This window comes from Pelecanus crispus, chromosome 1 (genome assembly GCF_030463565.1).
Source record: "Pelecanus crispus isolate bPelCri1 chromosome 1, bPelCri1.pri, whole genome shotgun sequence".
Taxonomy (NCBI): domain Eukaryota; kingdom Metazoa; phylum Chordata; class Aves; order Pelecaniformes; family Pelecanidae; genus Pelecanus; species Pelecanus crispus.
Genome location: NC_134643.1, coordinates 132,844,797 through 132,867,228, shown reverse-complemented (window position 1 = coordinate 132,867,228; position 22,432 = coordinate 132,844,797). Strand labels below are relative to the sequence as shown.

The window sequence follows — 22,432 nt, the reverse complement described above, 5'->3', positions numbered from 1 at the left end:
TAACGTTCAGAATATTCAAGACACACTTACATTTCATGCTGATGTGATTTGAACTTTTTCAATGAAAAAGTAAAAAACTAGTGAACGGGGTTTTTTTGAACTTTATAGGAAAAGATATGTGAGTCAATGTAGACAGATCTGAGTGGTAACATCTCATTTAGGACATTACAGTATGCAAAAAGAAAGGAGTAACATAAGCTTTATCTATTGAAGTGTTTTTTTCTTTTTGTAAACAAATACTGAATATCATCTGCCATTTAATCACCTAGCCATTCAGTATCATGTAATCCCTCTGCAAGCCCTTGCTTGTTTTTATCTGACCTGAATGGTTCTGAACCATCAGTAGTTTTGCCACATCCCTTTACCAGTCAATCATCATGTCAAAAGGAAATTTTGCATGCAGCTCCACTGCTAACCTCCCTCTTTTGTGTAAACTGACTTCATTTCTGTCCTTTGTTTCCTGTTTAATAACAGCTTTCTGAAACATGAGGTCTTCTTCATTTCATCTTTTCAAAATAAAAAAAAAATCAAAATATTTATAGATACCCATTTTTTCTGTGTCAGTCATATGTATGTATTCATAGAGTCATGGAATTGTTTAGGTTGGAAAAGACCTTTAAGATCATCCAGTCCAACCATTAACCTAACACTACCAAGTCCACCACTAAACCAGTTAAGGGTAGAGTAATAATTAATTTCATGTTTCCTCGCTTGGTAGCTGGATTATTTTTTAATGAAAGTAAAACTAGGAATCATTAAGGTTGGAAAAGACCTGTAAGATCATCAGTCCAACCATCAACCCAACACCACCATGCCTACTAAACCATGTCCCATCCTCCTTCTGGCCCTTCTTGTAAATAGGCATCACATTGGCAAGCCTCCAGCCATAAGGGACCTCCCCTGTTAACCAGCACTGCTGATAGATGATGGAGAATGGCTTGGCAAGCTCCTCCACCAGCTCCCTCAGTACTCTCGGGTGGATTCCATCTGGCCCCATAGACTTGTGAGTGTCCAGGTGGCGTAGCAGGTCATTAACTGCTTCCTCCTGGATTATGGGGGCTTCATTCTGCTCCCTGTCCCTGTCTTCCAGCTCAGGGGGCTGAAAACCCTGGGGATAACTGGTCTGGCTATTAAAGACAGAGGCAAAGAAGGAATTAAGTACCTCAGCCTTTTCCTCATCCTTGGTGACAATGTCCCGCCCCCACATCCAGCAAACGATGGAGGTTCTCCTTGGCTCTGTTTTTGCTGTTAATGTATTTGTAAAAACATTTTTTATTATCTCTTATAACAGTGGCCAGATTGAGTTCTAGATGGGCTTTTGCCTTTCTAATTTCCTCTCTGCATGACCTAATGAGATCCCTGTACTCTTCCTGAGTTGCCTGTCCCTTCTTCCAAAGGTGGTAAACTCTCCTTTTTTCCCCTGAGTCCCAGCAAAAGTTCCCTGTTCAGCCAGGCCAGTTGTCTTCCCCACTGGTTCGTCTTATGGCACATGGGGACAGCCCGCTCCTGCGCCTTTAAGACTTCCTTCTTGAAGAACGCCCAGTCTTCCTGGACCCCTTTGCCCATCAGGACTGCCTCCCAAGGGACTTTCCCAACCAGTGTCCTGAACAGGCCAAAGTCTGCCCTCCGAAAGTCCATGGTAGCAGTTTTGCTGGCCCTCCTCCTTACTTTGCCAAGAATTGAAAACTCTATCATACCATGGTCACTAAGCCCAAGATGGCCTCTGACCACGAGATCTCCCATGAGTCCTTCTCTGTTTGTAAACAGCAGGTCAAGTGAGGCACCTCCCCTGGTAGGCTCACTTACCAGCTGTGTCAGGAAGTTCTCTTCCACACACTCCAGGAACCTCCGAGACTGTTTCCTCTCTGCTGTGTTGTATTTCCAGCAGATGTCCGGCAAGTTGAAGTCCCCCACAAGAACAAGGGCTAACAATTGTGAGACTTCTGCCAGCCACTTACAGAATGCTTCATCTATCTCTTCATCCTGGTTGCGTGGTCTATAACAGACTCACAGCAGGACGTCTGCCTTGTTGGCCTTCCCCCTCATCCTTACCCATAAGCACTCAACCTTATCATCACAATTGTTGAGCTCTGTACAATCAAAACACTCCCTAACATTCAGAGCCACCCCACTGCCTCTCCTTCCTTGCCTATCCCTTCTGAAGAGCTTATAGCCATCCAATGCAGCACTCCAGTCATGAGAGTCATCCCACCATGTTTCTGTGATGGTGACTAAGTTATAGCTATCCTGCTGCACAAGGGCTTCCAGCTTCTCCTGTTTGTTGCCCATGCTGATGCATTGGTGTAGATGCACTTCAGTTGGGCTGTCAATTTCACCCCCAACGTTGCCATGCCATCCTTGGGCTCCTCTCTAGCGAGCCTGGTTATATCCCCTTTCCCCTTTGAACCTAGATTAAAGCCCTCTCGATGAGTCCCGCCAACTCATGAGCAAGAATCCTTTTCCCCCTTGGAGACAGCTGAACTCTGTCTGTCGCCAGGAGGCCTGGTCCCATGTAAACCTCCGCATGATTGAAAAACCCAAAGTTAGAATCATAGAATTGTTTAGGTTGGAAAAGACCTTTAAGATCATCCAGTCCAACCATTAACCTACACTACCAAGCCCACTCTAAGCCAATCAAGGGTAGACTAGACTAAACCATGTCCCCAAGTGCCACATCTACCCATTTTTTGAACACTTCCAGGGATGCTGACTCCACCACCTCTCTGGGCAGCCTCTTCCAATTCTTGACCACCCTTTCCGTGAAGAAATTTTTCCTAATTTCCAACCTAAACCTCCCCTGGCGCAGCTTAAGCCCATTTCCTCTCGTCCTATCGCTAACTACATGGGAGAAGAGACCAACACCCACCTCACTACAGCCTCCTTTCAGGTAGTTGTAGAGAGCGATAAGGTCTCCCCTCAGCCTCCTCTTCTCCAGGCTAAACAACCCCAGTTCCCTCAGCCGCTCCTCATAAGGCCTGTGCTCCACACCCTTCACCAGCTTTGTTGCCCTTTTCTGAACACACTCCAGCACCTCAATGTCTTTCTTGTAGTGAGGGGCCCACAACTGGACACAGTATTCCAGGTGCGGCCTCACCAGTGCTGAGTACAGGGGGACAATCACCTCCCTTCTCCTGCTGGCCACACTATTCCTGACACAAGCCAGGATGCTGTTGGCCTTCTTGGCCACCTGGGCACACTGCTGGCTCATGTTCAGCCGGCTGTCTACCAACACCCCCAGGTCCTTTTCGGCCAGGCAGCTTTCCAGCCACTCTTCCCCAAGCCTGTAGCGCTGCATGGGGGTTGTGGTGACCGAAGTGTAGGACCCGACACTTGGCCTTGTTAAATCTCAAGTTCCACCAATGGCGCCAGCTCTGAGCCACATGTTAATCAGCTGAGCTTTCCTGTTCCTTTCAGTGTTCTTCCCTGCCAGTGACAGGGTTGAGGAAAACACTACCTGTGCTCCTGATCCTTCAACCAATTGTCCCAGTGCCCTAAAGTCCCTTTTGATTGCTTTTGGACTTCTCTCCGCAACCTCATCACTGCCAACCTGCATAACCAACACTAGGTAATAATTAGAGGACTGTACCAGATTCATACTGACTCCTTTGAGGAATTAATGCAATTATGAGGTATGGCTTCTTTGCAAAACTATATTGACTCTTGTCCCTTATATCAGATTTATCCACATGTCTACTAATTTGCACCATTTCTGCCAGACAGAGAAACAGACAAAGTAGTTTAAAAGTATTAGCATCATTAGCACCCTCCTTTGGGTACAAGGTTGAAATAAATCACAGATTACAAACCAATTAATGGCTTACAGTTTTATAGTTAAGTTTCTTTGGACCCATTGCTTGCTGCAGTTTTGTATTTTTATTTCTTTTAGAAGACCTGACTTCTAATGTCACTGAAATTAAGACAGATTCTCAGATTCATGCTGTGTAAAGAAAGGTATTAATGCAAGGGGCTTCCTAGGCTCCCTCAGAGTAAGCAAAAGTAGAAACAACTTGTTTAGCTACTAAGCTGTTACCTAAACTTCCGTGAGCTCTCCTGTGAAGAGCACGCACAGCCTTCCCTTACCACCTCAACTTTGCCCCAGACAATCATGCAAACCAGAGCTTGATGGTAAGCGGTACACCACCACCACCAAAAAGCAGCTGTTGGCCTTTAAGGTGATTTAACTCAGAAACACACTGGTAGAAACCAACGACAACTTGATAAAATCATGGCAAGATGAATGAGGAAGTACTTGACTGAGACACCCATGGGATTCCTAGACCAGAAATAACCAAAATAAGGACTAGCTGTGGCAGATCACATTTGGAGAGCCCAGAGGTGGCCACAGGTGGAGCCAGCTACCAAGGCGAGAAGCCTTGTCCAGCTTGATAAGAGTGTACTTTGGGATCAACACTCAGCCAGCAGCACCACCACCAGCTGCATGGGCACCCTCTCCCCATCACCTGTCAGGCTGCATGGGAGGCCATGACTGCCCGCTGTCACCAATGGCTGAAAAGTTGGTGGGTCCTGTGGTAACGGGTCAGTACACAAATGAGCTGGTGTTACTCGTGTTTCTTTGACTATGAAGGCTGTCATCGTATTAGGTAAGATGGTGATTTTGTACGATTGAGACATTACTAATAAGATATATAACAGTAACTGGAATATTGTTTTATATGGTAAAGGGCGGCGTAACTCCCTATGGCTTGTGTTAGTTGTCATTCAATTCATCCATCAGTCTCTCTCTGCAAATCAGTTTAAGGTGTGGTGTTTTAGTTGCCCTGCAACGCATGCTGTTTACAACATGATCATCTAGCAGCCTGCTGTGTGCTCCCTGGCATGTTTCCTGCTTGTGAGCCACTGGAAGATGCTTGCTTTATTAATTTTTAAGGTCTTAGCATAAAAACTTTCACCCCCACCACCCCCCAAAAAAACATCAAAACCAAACCCCAGTGTTTTGGACTCCCTGATTATTGTTTTAATTGCAACTTTCCAGAGACCTTTTTTTTCTGATTTCCTTATTTTTATATAATTCCCGTTTTGTGAAGATCATATTTTTAGTTCTGACTGCCTCCAGGAGATGCATCACTTAGTCCTAACTCTTTTAATAAACGTAACTATTGCTCTTGATATAGTATATAAAAATAATATATAACATTTCTTAAAGACAGAGTCAGGTAAGAACAGAAGCATTAATTTAGCCTGTGCGAATAATTAGTACAGACAGCACAGGTCAGCTCAGTTCCATGCTGACCTAAGTGGAAGTTAAAAGATCACAAATTGTCAAAAGAAAGGCATACTGGGTCTTTCCCGTAGGCAAAAATATTAGAAGCAAACTCTTGAATGCTGTCTCAGTATTCAAAAGCATATAAGATGAGATGGTAAACCATCATATCTGATAACCCCATATAAAGAGATTTTATATTGTTAAGATTATTTTAAAAAAGCAGTTTCTAGCACTGACTGTATACCACCGTACTTCAGCAAGTCCTGTTCAGAAACCTCTTCCTTGAAACTTGACTGATGAACTTCGGTAAGTTTTTGCCTTCATAGTTCATTCCTCTGTTAATATTTCTTTGAGATAGTCTTTATGCTTGATTTTGTGTTTGTATCTTTCTATCTCTGTTTTCATTTTGTAATTATATTATCAGCATTTCCATATAGTTCATACATGCACATGAATTTGCTACATATCTTCATTGTTTTCTTCTGAACTTACTTACATTGCATACTGAGTTAAGGAAATTTGTTTTAATCTGCTTTTTTTCTTAAACAGAGATAGGTTTCTGATTTTGATAGGTAATACACCTTGATACATGTATTCACTTCAGGACTCCAGTATGTTTTAGCCTGGAAAAGAGGAGGCTGAGGGGAGACCTTATCGCTCTCTACAACTACCTGAAAGGAGGTTGTAGTGAGGTGGGTGTTGGTCTCTTCTCCCAAGTAGCTAGCGATAGGACAAGAGGAAATGGCCTTAAGCTGCGCCAGGGGAGGTTTAGACTGGAAATTAGGAAAAATTTCTTTACGGAAAGGGTGGTCAGGCATTGGAACAGGCTGCCCAGAGAGGTGGTGGAGTCACCATCCCTGGAGGCGTTTAAAAAACGGGTAGATGTGGCACTTCGGGATATGGTTTAGTCTGGTCTACCCTTGATTAGTCTAGAGTGGGCTTGGTAGTGTAGGTTAATGGTTGGACTGGATGATCTTAAAGGTCTTTTCCAACCTAGATGATTCTATGATTCTATGATTCTATGTTGCTTCCAAGGTGCCTGTTCGTACAGAACACTTTGATTCTTCTTTTGAGCTCCTTCTTCATCTTCTTTTCAGCATAGCTCCTGTTTTTGAAGTTAATTGTTACCATGTGCATTTAGTTTGTCTTGCTTTCTTCTATGAAGACACCACTTTTGAATGCATATTTGTCAGAGTTATAGAAAACCTTACTGACTGCAACAATCTTGTGTATTGCCCAGAAATGAATCAAGACTTGTTTTTCCTCTTGCTGCGAGCTCTGAGTAGTTGCTTTAAGGATTGCTCCCTTACAATGCCTGAAAAATTAGGGTTTATATCTTATGCATACATGGCATTTACAAAATCTGTGAGACAGTGATTGAGATTTTTCAGTGCAATCTGTCTGAGCTGTCTTAGTATTTTAGAGTCATTGCTATCAGGGTGGCAAAATTATACTCCCTCTTTTTGAGCATGGCTTTTTAATGTTTGATGCATTCGTTGAATACAACCCTGTAACAGAATCCTGTTTCTAGCAATGTAATATACTATGTTGCTTATACCTGATTGCAGTATGTCTCATGTCTGACTTCCTTGTACCAAATGCCAGATGTGGTTTTTATATGAATTTTTCATGAAGAAAACTAGACCTCAACTTAAAAAGCAGATTTGTATATCAGTAAAAACTAAAGAAAAAAGAAAAAAACATCAACACATTTGTAAATTAACACCATACTTTTTTCTTTTTTTTTTTTTTTTCAATCCAGAACAGAGTAATTTTGTTCTAAGATTATAGAATAAATAGAACATACGTACTCTGTTTTGTGCACAGACAAAGCCTTACAGACAGATTTCTTCTGAGGCCTAAGACTAAGCAAAAAAGTAGAAAAGGTGGAGAATAGTCTCATTTAATGTTTTTGATAGCTGTGCTTTCCTGTGTCTGTTAAATTCTTATAACTTTCAACAGATTCAAGTTAACCAACTGGAATTACAACTTAATATTATTATTCTCAAGGAGTAGTGTCAGGGGGGTTTGGTTGGTTGGTTTTGTTTTTTTAATGGAAAGGATTTTATTGCTACCAATAGCTTAGGATTTTCAGTGACTTTTTTTTTTTTTTTTTTTTAAACTGCACCAGACTGAACAGAAGAAATCACAAGTTTTATCTTTTTCCCTGGAATCTTAATTTCAATAGAACCAATACTAAGTACTTGAGCACACTAAAAGCATCCTATTTTTAAGTCAGCAATATACACACTCACACTAATATTACCAGGAAGTAAATGTGATGGGTTTAAACCGGCAAATCAATCAAACACATTATGAAAAGCAGATAGAACAGAAAAATGGCTATTCTGTGTAATAACACCTGTCATGTAGATCTTTGAAAAAAGTGAAAGTATTAGCAAAGTCAGTGACATGAATATCAATATTTAATTGGACTGGGATACTAAAATAGAGGGGAAAAAAAGATTTACAGGTTAGATAGCCTTTCCAGAGTAGGGAAAAAGGATTTTTTTTTTTTTTTTAATAACTAATTCTCTAAGCAAGGACTTAATAGTGTGTCTATGTCAATTTTGCCACTGCTGTTGAGAAATAGCTACAGATATCATGTGCACGATGATAGGTTTTCCCCTTCAAAACAGACCAAACATATGATCAGAGAAAGAACAGAGGTAAGCAGCTGTAAAAATCATGCATATTCTTGAAGTGTTTGTCCAGAAATACCCTCAAGGTCTGACTGAGACCCTTCATGTGTAAAAGGAAGATAGGCAAGGTTTTGTGCAAATTGGGTTACTTGCAACCTTGTACAAATAAGGTTATTATTTCTAATAATGCCCTTCTACCATAGGAACATCTTTCATAATGTTATTTTTTCTGTCTTCATGGCAAAGCAGGACCTAAAATAGAGGCACATGGTTTAAAGAAATTAACCTCAATAAAAGTTGCATTTGATCCAGGTGTAAAATCATGTGCATCAGCACAACCTTTGAAGGAACAGAAAGCCTTTTACACAATACAAGTATCTCAAAGCATAACAAAGTGATACGCAAAAATGCAAGTGCTTACAGAACAAGTGTAGGGCCATCTCATCATCACCAAGACTGAAACACCAGCATCCAAGAATACAGTCTGTAACAAAGATGCAGTCTGCCCAAAACTGAATACTTTGGGGTTTGGAGGGGTTTTTGGTTTTTGTTTTGTTTTTTTCCTCTGAGAGGTACTTTTTAAAAAAATATTTTATGCATTTAAGCACATAGAAGGAATGGCCAAACTTCCTGATGTCAAAGGCAGCCTACAGAAAGAAGTATGTATGTCTGCGAGGCACAAGATATACCCACTACCTCAGGCAGAGGGAGGCTTAAGAGTGGTACACAGCAGCAGGGGAGGGCAGTAGCTCACTGGAGGTTCTACCCAAGGGGTGCAGGCATGCAGCTGGGCTGGTGATAGACAAGTTACTCCCTGACTTTCAGCCTTACTGACTAACGTGACATGACGCCGACACAAGGAGATATGCTGGATGTGTTTAAGAGATGTAGAAATCTCAGGAAAGATAGGTGCACCGCTCCTAAGTGTACGTGCTTCTCTTCCTCTCTCCATCGAACCTTAAGCATGTGATACCTCTTTTGCAGATGGGGAATGGTCAGTTATGATTTTCTTGAGCGTCAGTATGTTTACCTAACCGGGCATTTAGATAAGTGGGGACAGTAGCTCAAAAATGTTTTTCTCTCCTGTTTTTATTTTTGAACTTTCAGTCAAAGTGTAACATAAATCCACTAAAGCCTTATTTGCCTGTATGAAGAGTTTTGTTTTGGAGATTCTGAAGTTGATTAGATATAATGGTAATGAATTCTGAGCACGGAAATGATGATGTCTACTGCCAGCAACAATCATGCAAATGTGTAAATGTTTACAAATTTGCAAGCTAGACATATGCACCACTGAGACCAATATTGTAGTGCTATATTTAGCTTGTTCCTATTCCCCCCTCAAGATACACAATAATAACTTCAAGAGAACATAATGTAATCAATATTCTTTATATTAATTTTTTTTTACTTACAGTAAGTGCAACAAAAAAATATGAGAGTTTGGATAAAAATCTAGGAGGTGCGAGTCCAAGTAAAATGTAGAAGATCTCAATGGACCTCACTTAACTATTTTTTTCCTCAGTAAGACATATTAGAAATGAAAGTCCAGTGCCCTCTATTGCCAACAGTAGTGATAGCTCTGCTTGCTTGGCATGTCTAATGCATCTGAGGGAAGCCCTTGTTATTCTGCAGGAAGAATGCAAACAGAAATGATTATAACATAATAAAAATGCATATATTTTAGTCTAGCTTCCTAATTTTACTGATCCATTCTGAAGTTTCAAATTAAAGGTCGGGGATACTACATTATCTTAGAAGCATTTAAAATGTAGTCTCTATTCATTCAGATGTTTCTAATGGTGAAAGTGTTTTGTCATGCAGATGCTCATTGTTTAAGATAATATGCTTGTATGTTTTTTGGAATGGAAGTCACTTTTAATGGGAAACATTTTAAGCCTTAAAATTTGATTTGGAAAAGGAACATAACCTTTGCATGTGCAAAAAAAAAGATACTGAGAATATGACATAATCTTCAGTGACTAGACTGCAGCAGCAAGAGCTCTAATGCTTTCTGACTGGTGGGGATTTTCCCCCCGAGGGCTGCAGTGCACATGGGCAGGGTGGCTGCCACGCCAGGCCTGGAGCTCCCAGGCGCCTTAGCCTGGGAAGGGGACCAGGCTCGGAGATGGGTATGAAGTTCAGGTGGAGGCAGACCCCTCTGTGTCCCCAAGGAAAAACTGCTCCTGAGCTGTAGCCAGTTTTGAATTTATGCCCACTAAGGCAAAGCAGAGAAAACATGTTATAGCTTGTACAGTCAAGGGAGCAGACAGAAGCTAGTCTCACTTGCAAGCAAAACTTCTTCCCAGAGACACGGCCAGTAACCACAGCTCCACCAAAAGATGTGCAGATAAATAAGTGCAAGGAGGTTTCACTTTTCATCAAAGTGAAAATGAATCTGCTCTCCAAGAGCTGTCTTGTTTAACTGCAGTCATTTAGACATTTTTGGGGGAAAAAAACCCAGCAGGCAAAGTTATAAAGTCTCCTGGCAATGGGAGAATGTTATGGAGGAAAAACATTAGAGAATCTTGTCTCCTCATGCACACGTAATAAAAAAGCTTTCGTTGTTTGAACATCAACTTAAAAAAAAAAAATACCAAGAACAATATAAAGATAGTCCCATTAGCTTTTCGTTGACTTCAAAAGTCTATCTTTGTGTCTTTGAACCATAACTCAATAGGTATTTGTCCTTTCTAGGTTTTCAGTGAAAGGGTTCTTTTCTGTAATGGACAGCTTTCAAGGCATCTCCAGATACATGACTGCCACAGTGGGTCACATGGCTTGCACTTCTGATGTTAGCAAGAACAGAGAAAACAGAGAAGACAGCCCTCTTAAACAGTACTTTGTTTTTGTCATGCTGCATTGAGACACCATTCAGCTTCTGGTGTTCCTTGCTTTTACAATAAGTGCAAAGGGATTAATCCTCTATTTTAATCCCTGCAAGCATCCATGCCTTTACATTGGGCAGAGTTACATATTAATATTAAATTGATAAGGGACACATGCCCTAAGTATTTTGCCAACAGTAAGCTGAAAAATTACTTTGGAAGCAAAATATAAAAAGTCATCAAGTCTATATATTTGAAAACTTGCACAGAGTTGATGTTATGTGCAAAATTCAAAGCAAGAGGATATCTGTGCCTTTAAACTGCATCTGTTTCTGTTCATACTAACTTTCTGTTCATGATAACTCTCTTGGTCGTACAAAAAAGTCTATACAAATATATTAATAGAGAGTAGAAGTTCTAGAAGTAATCTCTGAGTAAAATAAATGGCAATTTTGCCATTGGTATTACCTTAAAAATTACAGTAAAAATAATTTTTAAGTTATTTTTCATTCCAAAGGAAATTTATTTGAAACATCATAAATATTCACACAGCATGTATCCCATTTTACTGCATCGTAAAAAGAAGATACAGAATATGGAGACCTAATAGGTAATTTACTATATATCAAAGCAAATAATTTTGAGAATGTGTTTTGCCTGACACTAGCTTGTGTATTCTGGAGATATCCAAAAAAGGAAAATCACTTAACAATGCAAAGGTGTTTTCTATACCAGGTTTAAACATCATTTGGCTTAAAAAAAAAAAAAAAAAAGGAAGCTTTTGCCTTAATAACACAGAATAGACATGATGGGGCTTTGGTGTGCTCTTGCAAGACGTATTATAAAAAAGGTTATTGGCATAAGAAAGCCTGGTATTTTAAAACAGTATGTATCCCAAGGGTAATGTTGATCACACAGAGCTGGAAAGCAAAGTTAAGCGCTATTAATCTTCAGTGAGAGTTCTGGGTATTTGCCACAGTGTAGCAGAGAAAAGTCATTTGGCTCCCACATTAGTAAACTGCTCTTTCTCATCACTTTCACTGTAGCACTTAAAAAGGCTGGCAGCAGAGACACAGAACAGATTAATTAGGTATTTAGGATGGATGAATATCAATCATGGTGTCTTACCAACATCAGATAATACCAACTATATTTTTTTCAGATGTATCACAAATGATACAATTTTAAATCTGCGTGGTTTTCTGAAAGTTTTCTTTCAGGAAAAAAAAAAAAAAAAAATTCTGAGTCTGCTCCAAAGGTATTATCAATGTTGAGTTAATGGATTGAGCTGACGTCTACCATATTCTCTTTTAGTATGCAGCCATTAAAGATTTGATCAGGGCTTTACCACGGGCACAATTTCAAAAATTTACTAATGATCCATCTTTTATTTGTCCTGTAATCAATGTTGTTACACATGATACTTGATCGTCCTTGACATTTGTCTCCAAATTGTTGCTCCTTAGATGAATAGATCACAACTTTGTTTTTGCTGAAATTCAGCACCACTCTACTGACCCAAATAAGGAAACGGATATGGGCACAAAACTAGAAGCTTTTGAAGCAAGCTGTAGTGTGAATATGCAGTGTCAACAGTAAAATTACAGTACATGTTACTTCATGACCTGGTGGATACAACACTTACTATTAGCGGGTGTTGGTTGCTCAGTTGTACTATTCCTCAAGGCTTGGAGCAGGGTCAGCGTTCAAGACACATTTACTTTGACCACAATTACTCTTTTTAGGAGGATTTCTCAGTAACTTTTTACCTCTTAATTTAAAAGACAAAGCTTTTTTTTTTTTTTTTTTTTTTTGGTGGTGGGGGGGTGTCTGTAATTGAGAATAAGTGCAAGTGAGTTTAGTTTGCATTTGGTTAAAAAAAAAAAGTTCAAATACCTCCTGCCTCTTTTAAATTCTACCTTAACACAAAATGGTTTGGGTATCAGATAATGTAGGAAGAGCTCAGTGTGATTTCTGTTTTTTAGCTGAAAACAGTGATAGAGAATGGATGAATTACACAACTTGAGAATACATCTACACTGTGGTGTCAGGTACTGGTTCAACATACTGTAAAAATACAGGGCTAGATGCAAATGCTTTTGACTGGGAATGGCTGCAGGCTAATCTGTGGCAACATGGAGCTCAGCAGAGTTTTATTTGCTCTGTTTCTCCAGCAGGCTTTTGTGCAAGCACTAAATTCTGTGTAAATGGCTAAAGCACCACAGATATCTGAATGAACTTTTCTGAACTTGTCTACAATGATATTAAAGTTAGTCCTGCAAAGCCAGTATTGATGTACACTCTAGAAGTCAATTCTAAAACTGAAATCCTACATTAGCACACCCTACTGATTACTTTTATTATGTGAAACAGCTAGGGATCTTTTCTAGTCTTCTTGTAGACATGCATATGTAGCTCCTGTTCTGCTTTTAGAAAATACAACACATCAGTAGACATCAGTGAAGCTTGAGCACACTGATCTGAATCTCTAAGTATAGGATTTAATCCTAATTTTCCTACTGGTCACTCACCCATCTGAGCAGCTGTCTTAAATTAACCTATAGGTTAGTTGTCAAGATAGCAGTTTGGACAGGACTAATACTGAACATTTTAACCTGTGTTTTTGTGATTTGTTGCCAACTTCCCTCCCTCCAGATCCTTTTCTTGATTATTAATTGTAGTCCAGAAATATGGCTACAGAAATGGTACATCTGATGGAGTTTGACATAGACTAGTCACAGGGGTTAACACATTGCCATAGAAGCTAAAATCTTAAAGAAATTTGACAAATGAAATATTGTCTTCTCCACAAAGCTTTACCAGACTACTCTCCTCCCAGAGTCTGCAACACTTTGAATTCACTTTGTCGTAAGTGGCATTTTAAATTTGTTTTAATTTGAAGTCATTGTGAATGATAGCACAGAAAACTGAGCAAGTGTGTGAGCAAAAGCAGCACTTCAAATTTCTCTATCAGATGCCAGACTTATGGTAGTACAGCCTCTCTGTACCTTAAATATTTGACATACTTCCTCAAAAGCTCAGTAAACATTTCATTTGTATCAGTAGTTTTTGTTATCCAAGATGCAGAAGGCATTTCATCTAAAATCGCAAGAGACCACACTAAAGTGAATGGGAGTCTTGAATAACTTCAGGTTGTCCAGGAACTCAAGAAGAGGGAAAGAACTGAGACTGTCACTACACCTCCTATCATGTAAGCCACGTGCAAATACTGGATAATTAGGACATTATTTAGACTGCTACGTAGTTTGACTAAAGTTGTAAGCAAAGCCCCCTTCTGTGTTCCTTTTATCCCTGCATATACTGGTTGCATGAACAATCTAGCTGCTAATCAAAACAACTTCATTAGTAAAAAGTGCATTTAATTTTGCTGACTATTATCCTGCTAGTTGCCTGTATCTTAAATTAGGTTATTAACCTTACCTTCTTTGGCACAGGCTGTGTCTTTACTCTTTCTTCACACAATCACTACAAGAATGGGAATCTAATTCCACAGTCACCACACAAACAACTACCTCCTAATATTTCCACCTGCCTATAAAAAGCTGCCATTTTTCATAACTTAAATTATCCATTAAAGGGATTACTTACTGAATGATCTCAGATTTCCATAAAGCTAAGTAATGAAATATTGGGTATCCTTAAATTGATTTTCCTATTGTGCCTTCTTCAATAACAGGAGGAAAACCAAAACATGAGGTAGAGAAACCATAAAAATTACCCAATTCTTTCCACCTCAAAATCTACCATTCTCTGTTTTCTAACTCTTGCCCCTAACCTGGTTGAAGATTAATAATTTCGGTGTTTACATGAAAAAGTGTACTGTCATATGTGTCTTCTTTAACTATGTAGTGGAATTCTCTACCCTTTTGTAGCAGAAATGTGGACAACCTATTTAAACCTCCGAACTTGCAAGCAATTTTATTAACATCCTTTTTCTGATATTGCAGATAAAAATGTTGAAAAGTTATTCACAAATGACCATTCTTTTATGAAACCCACTTACAGGTTCAGTTGTTGACCTCATTAGCCATAAAGGTATAACCTAAAATGCAAGTTGCCAAAACTTACAATCATTACCTGCTTGCCTTCTCCATAACCACAACAGATACTTTTATCACTGTCATTAAAATTGTCAGTACTTTGAGACACTCTGTCCATAATGAGGGAACAAAATAAATTGCCAATATTTCTTTAGTCATAGGAGTATGCTCTTCCCTTTTTAGGGTGGGGTGGGTTTTTTTGGTGCTGGAATTTTCAGGTTTTCATTTTGAAATTAATCGCCATTTACAAGCTCTTTCCTACGTGCAAGTAAAGAACATTTCCATATTCAGTAATGCTTTCTATTTTGAAGCCTATTATGCAATGAGCAACTAAAAATGTTTAACAAGTGAGGCAACATAAGCTCATTTAAAAAGGGGTACAGGCATCGTTAACAACATTGTTCTGGCTGTTTCAAAGTTCCAGCAGAGAGCTGCTACACTTGAGGGCTCATGATACATTTGCGTTCTCCCAAAACACATAGTTAAGAGTCTGTGTTTCATTTATAAACAAACGTTTCAGTTATTTCAAATTCAAAAAGTTGAGATCTGAGCAAAAGCTATCATACCCAGGACTAGATATATCTCGTGAGAGCTCTAATTACAGTTCTATTATTAAAAACTAGGTTACAATACATTCCTTTTCTATCATTACGCACACTCTGCAGAACTTCATTATTTTATAAATAAACTTCTTCTAAGGACGAAGAAAAGCTCTTTCTGCATAAAATTATATTAAAGTAATATGCTCCACATTTTTAAAGTTGCTTTGAGTTTCAACTTATTGCTTGCCATTTAGATGGTAAACCAAGAAGGTATCACTAAAGAAAATAATGCACAATGTCTATGATTAGAAGGGGGAAAACACAAAAGTCTCTTGGATTACATTCTCCCATTTCTCCTATACTTTTAATTTACTAGGTGTTTTATCTCACAAACACTAAAAGCCAACTTTTGGCCTATCTTACTGAAACAATGATGAATTTCTTATAGATGAGTCACATACTGTAATCTTTAAAGCACAGATTTTCTGCATAATCCACTTTCTGGCTATTTTACTAGGAGTAGGAATTACGGAGAAACCTGCTCTTTTGAGAAGTTATAAGAGAGACCTGCAAATGCGTTTTCCCCAGTTTTTCCATTTAGAGCACCCCACTCAACCTGCCAAAAAAAAAAAAAAAATTGAAGAGACATGGCCTCTGCTGTAGCAACTGTAATCTTGTGGACAGTTCTGCTAGCTTTCCCTAGATACCTTTTCACAGACTTCTTGGTAGTACTCCAGAGATTTCTAGGGTCTGCACATCACAGATGGAAAACTGCGAAGATGGTGTGGGTGAGAGTTTGTTATGCATTTCATGTTAGGGACTTGACTCCTTAGCTATGAGATAGCAAAGTTCATTGCTGAACTCAAGGCATCTGAGTCCAAAGTATCTACACGTCATCCAACTAAAATGCCGCTGCATGGCTGGCCAGAAGAAGGACTACTACTTCCCTCCAGGCCTGCAATTCAAACACTAGATTCTCTTTTTTCTCCCCCACAAATAAAAATTATACATGGGTTCTTAAATTATGCTGATGACACATGAATTAGAAAATTATTTTTCAATAATTTATAACTTCTGACATGAAAAGCATTATTTGTATTTACATCACTAGTCATGTGAAAGCAACTTGCAAGTGTGAGCATTTTGAAAGCTTAGTCGAGAAGCGTACTGAGACACAGGTACTCTAGACACTGAATTTTCGGGGGAATACAGCTCTTTGGGGGGCAATGCACTATTGACCCAACACAAATGAAGATTCAGAACATTTAGAACTAAACTTTTGCTTTGACTGCATAAGTAGGGCTTTTTTTTAGCTATGGAGGGTGGTGGATGGGTGGGAATTGTATAAAATAATTTCATTCAACCCTAATTATTTTACAGTTAGTTAATACCTGGATTCCACTATTCACAAATAAGAGAAATGAGTGATGTAATATATTCCTCTGTCTTAATTCCGATCCTGCAGGCTAATCTGCTCAAGACAGCACCTCTAGAACCGCATAGGAGTGAATGCAAACCAATTCTACAATGAAAGTAATTTATTTAACAGTTTTACAAAGCTAAAAATTATGAGAAATCACTAACCAGAAGTAGCCTGTTTACTGAAATCAATTCCACAGCTAGAAACAGAGATGGATTTGAACCACTGAAAACAAGTCCGGAGAAGAAGGGGGATAAGCTGTAGATTTCACTTGGAGATCCACTTTCATGTTTTGAAGACCACCTCTCCCAAAATGTCTTGGTCTTCAGAAGAGGAAGAAACAGTCCCAGGACAACACACAGCTATTAACTATGACCACTTGTGTTACAGCGGAATACAAGCAGGGCCTCCTGTATTTCTGTCCTGAAAGCCCTAGACAGAAATAAAGCTTGCACGGTATGTGAATGCACTGAAGAGCAAACCATGCTTTCTACGTGTGTACCACACAGGCAGCCAGTACGTATTATTACTAAGTTTACAGGACATACATGATTCCCAATTTCAGACTAACTATTCTGGTGTTATGCATAACAATTTTGTAGGGCAAGAGTAGTTTGTCCAAGATTTAAAGATCAAGTGGGTTTTGGTAGATTGATTGTTGAAATAAAAAGACCCTGTCCAAAACACAGGTGACACATGAGGCAAAGAAAAACTTGAACCATGGTGTTTAGGAGGTTTTCCTCAAAGTCCAAATGAAGTAGAGGGAGATTAGTACTTCTCCAGTATGTTTATGAATGCATGTTCACACACAACTAAAAATACTGTTTATAGAACTGACCATTTAATGGTATAGAATACCATTAAAATACACTCCACTGAACTAGAATTGGAGGAAAGACATCTAGATCATTCAGACGACTGAGTAAAACCTACCACTAAAGGCATCTGCTGATAGGTCATATTTTTTAAACCCTTCGTAATTCGTGTCCTTCTGCAGACTTGCTCCAAGTTTCCATAAAACAACCAGTTCTGAGGAAGCAACGCTCTAGGAACATGTCATTTTCTTTAGATGTAGAAGCAACAGTTACTCTTAGTTTTCCATAACTATTTCTGTGACCATAACAAGGCCTAACTGGCAATACATTTCAATTTAGCTTGTATTAGACAACTGCTGCTGGGGCTACTTCTTCATATATGAAACACCAAGATAGTAAATTACTCAAGCTAAAATGTCACTATTGCCAAGTGAAATAAAATAATTACCTCTTTTACCTTCTGTCAAGCACTTCCATTATCACAGCCATAATAAATTTGCCCTTTTTTTTTTGCAATAGTACCATGTTGCTGACTCATTTTGTTTGTGATTCACCATACTTCCCAGAGCTTTGCTTTATTACTGCCAGCCCAGTTATCCTCGCTTCTGCATGCATATATTTTACTTCTGTCCTAAATATACTTCTTCACACTTGTCTTGTAATTCATCGATCAATTTGAGTCCATTTGTTCAAGATTGTATTTCATCCTGATGCAGTCCTCCAAACTGTTGGACATCTCTGCTGTAAAGATGCTAAGCACAAATGTGTGCTGTCTAAATCACTTGAATCACTATTAGAAAATGTTCCAGACCATGGAAAATTCCTGTGGGACTCCCTGTTTGACTGAACCACTGCTGAGCGTGTTTTTCAACATTATGGTGGTCATATTCAGATTATCTTACTCCACTTTTTTAATGAGGAGAATCAGATAGGACACAATCAAAAGCCAAACTAAACAGAGGATATATCACAGCTACTATTTCATTGTTGTCTATTGCCAGTTATTCCCTAGCAGATAAAATGACAGATTATGGGAATGATTTAGTTTATTACTGGCAAATACAATTCACTAATTCTCCTCCACGAATTTAAAAAATGTTTAATCAAATTAATAGTTTGAGCTCAATTTTTCCTGTGTATTAATGATAAAATTATTATATACTCCTTTAAATAAGTTAGTTATTTGCTCTTTTTTCCAGTACATTTGAGATCATTCTCCAAGAGTTCACAAAGATAACTACTTCAAAACCTATTATAATTGACTTTCATAATTTGCTGACTGGATCACACCTCTTATCTTTGACCTTGCTCCTCTCCAATTCATTTGGTTTTGTTAAATTTGTGATTGCAATTAGAAACAACAAAAGACAAGCCCAATAGAAGAAATTCCTCTATATATTAGGAACATAACAAAGGAGTCCAACAAACAGTAATACATCTGCATCACTAGTTTGAGAAAAGGCAAAGTAAATCAAGGCAGAGAACATTTTGAGAAGAGGATGGCTTCTTACATTTCAATGCCTACTGAAATCAAGGGAATAAAACTTGGAAATTTCTTCTAATAAATTAATCAACTGCATTCAGCAATCCCTGAAACTTGTAACTGTTATCTTGAAAATTAATCCTCAGTGGAGGAATATCAGGGTTTTTTGAAAAATATACACACATATTTTGGTTTCTAAATAAATAAAAATATCTAATTACCTTAGCAAATTGTGCATTTATCCATTTTGTGAATGTTTTCTTTTGAACATCTTCCCGTTCATCTGAAAGATAAAAGTAAAGCACTTCATTAGAATTATTCAACAAAATAGTACGATATTATTGGTTAAAGCCTCAGTCTTGGTTTGTAGTGTAGCTGCTACTAGTAATTCAAACATATTCAGGGCACCTATTTGGATGTATTCCTTGACAATTACATCAATATATTTTTGAAAGCCTACAGATTCCCTTCATAGTCATGGTCTATACCCTTAGCTCATCTGACCCATTCTGTGGTATCTTTTCTTCTGGAAGGGAACACAGTGCAGTAGGATCTGAAATATCCCATTCAAATTTTTAATTTCATATAAATATAAAAAAAATGTTACCCAATGGTTTTGGCAGCAGGCAACTCTCCTACAGCACTTTTAGAAAAGTATTTGAAACAAGTTTATATGCACATCCTCAAATTCTTTGAGGGAGTGAAGCCTTCTGGACCACAATGATAGTTCTCTATTATCGCCATACCTTATACCTTTTTTTGCCTTGCAGCTATTTACCTGTCACAATTTGTTATATATTTTTCCTCCAGAGGAAAAAGAAGAAAAAAAACCCACATTTGTTCAGCCATACATGAAATTCCTTCTCAATTCTTTAAGATGAAAAACACTGCAGAGGGAGATGATTATCTTAGGACTTGATTTCTGTATCTAAGTTATAAGTACAGTCTTGAGGCAGAATGGAACTGGACACACGAAGGTACAATTTTGATGTATTTTATGTAGGTGGGAAGAGAAAGATGCCTTCAAATTAGAACCTAATAAGCATTTGCTCAAAAAGATCTATTAGGCATCATCCCTGAAATAATACAGAAGGGCAGACCTCTTTGTATGACAAAGTCAAACCAAACTAGAATTAAAGGGCAGATGTGGAAAAGGCTGCAGAATGCTTATACAAAAAATAAAGCTCACTCAGTGCTGTCTTTTGGTTTGCAGTAAAATTCTCTGTGCTTCTTAAATAAAAAGGGATATTAAATTCCCATCTGAAATGTTCAGCAATTAATAATGTTAATGGATTCAGCTGAATTTGAAAGGCAGGTATGGAGGAGCTACATGAGAAATGCACAGCATTAATATTGTACTTTGCTTTCCCTCCCTCCACCCCTCCAAGGAGACAAGGCAAGGCAAATCTTTTTGATACAAATATATCTTTTGTTCTTAAAACCTCATCTTAACAGAACTTAAAAGTGCCTTTCACAAGAATGTTTTCCATTCTCAACAATACAATATAGTAATGAAAAAATAACACTAGAGTTTGTAAAGCTACTATTTCATTATAGAAAAAACTTCTGCATACAGGAAGAAGCATATTCTAATTGCTTTCAGATGTGTCTTTTCAAGAGTGAAAAGATTTACAACGCAATAGTACTACTGGAAACATTCCATAGAAGCCAGGCATTATATACATTCTGCCACTAATATATGAGTATTCGCTACAATAAACTTCCTAGAGTTCTACTGCTGTCTGTGCCAAATAATGCTGCTTCCTTCATCCCTTGGTTGAAAGTGATATTTGAATAGTTAGAGATTCATTGAAAAGCAACAGCATGTGGAGGAGGTGCATGGTTTTGGTAATAAATGATGCTAACGCTGTTAAAAAATTTATTTTTCCCCACAAGCATCACTTCCCTCTTTGTTGACTGTTAGTAAGCTGTTTATCATATAGTTTTGACTTGTTCCAGCCATGTGCAATGCACAGAACATGGGAAAACTAAGATGCATTTTGTTGATGGAAGATATATATTCAATCTGATGTTGTATTACAAACTTCTTCAGCAACTTAATAGAAAATATTACATATAAATAGATATTTCTGCTTAATAATCTCTGATAAAAATGGCACATGCAACCTTAAAATGGGGTAGAAGGAGAGTATGTGGGATTTAGCAGGGAAAAGGAGAGGCAAAAACGCCTCTTTCAAACTGATCAAACTTTCTCTTTTCCACTCCAGGCTACTGTAAGAGAATATTCAATAACAGTATGTGGCTTGAATCTTTTTCCCCCCACAAAGGTATATGCCAGAGATTTAACTGCTAGTCACCAATTAGTTCATGTCCATCAAGCTAATAAAAACCAGGGTGCCCTGAGGAAAATGAGAGTTCAATGTTTGAAACTTATTCAAAGTTCAGGCAATGCTCTGCTACCTTTGCAAACACAAATCTGTTCTGCTGCTGTTATCTTTATACAGAGATCATTTCAAGCACTTTTATCTCTAGATGTTTGCTCTGCCAACCCACCACAGCAATCTGTTAGTGGCAGCCTCCTAACCTAAAAAAAACCCAATCTTTTGCTAATGCAAGGCACGATTTCCCCACAGTAAGCATGGTTTTTTCAAAAAAGATGTTCTCCTAACCCAGATTTAGGACTGAATGCTAGATGTGGAAGCTAAACGACATTTATCTGGGTGCTGTAGAAACGTGCCAAGAACACTCAGCTGCCACTTTTGTGACGCTGTGTTTATAACAGATCCTTCAGCAGTGAGCTGATGAATACCCTTGCAGGTGTTTTTACTGTGAGTCAATAAGAATAATCAAATGGCTAGGCAGGTAATTCCTTTGGCTGTTCAAGAGTAATATAGTATGTTTACTTCTTTTCTTTCAAACTGGAAGAATTGCAGAATAGTATACTGTCTCTCTTCAGGTTAAATCTAAACATGAAACACTGCACGGATTCTGAATTCCTTTATCACAATAATAATGTGATCACTTCCCACAGCAAAAATATGCTTTTCTCAAAACGGTGGATATTGAGTGGAACAGGCTTAACCTCCTTTCTGTAGGTTATCAACTCAGAAAATGAACACACTGAGGTCTACAGAAAGCCTTCCAGAAAAAAAAGATACCGACCTGTGAGATTTATCTGTTTTTCATGCACTAGAGCCTCTAGTACCGCTGAACAGACCTTGTTTTAACTAGAACACATTCACAAATGGATCTTAGAGTTCTGATATATTTCTGGTAGGATGAGCATCCAGCTTTGCAACTGTGAATTCAAACCTCTTGAATTAGCTAACTGCACATTTGACTTTAGAAGCAGCATTCCAGGCTAGAGCTCATAGGAAATTACGGTCAGGAAAGAAAGTGCAGTATTAATGGAGCTAATCATCTGACAAAGGACAGTTCTAAGACTTAATCAGGTGG

The 22,432-nt window shown here is 38.4% G+C and overlaps 1 protein-coding gene across 1 annotated transcript in view; it reads right to left on the bottom strand.

Moving 5' to 3' along the window:
- Positions 1-22,432, bottom strand: part of DMD (dystrophin) — a 1,232,979-nt gene that overhangs the window by 1,029,631 nt on the left and 180,916 nt on the right. Inside the window, exon 2 of the mRNA XM_075717957.1 lies at positions 19,237-19,298. Coding sequence (XP_075574072.1) covers positions 19,237-19,298 — 62 coding nt within the window. The remainder of the gene's footprint in view (positions 1-19,236; positions 19,299-22,432) is intronic.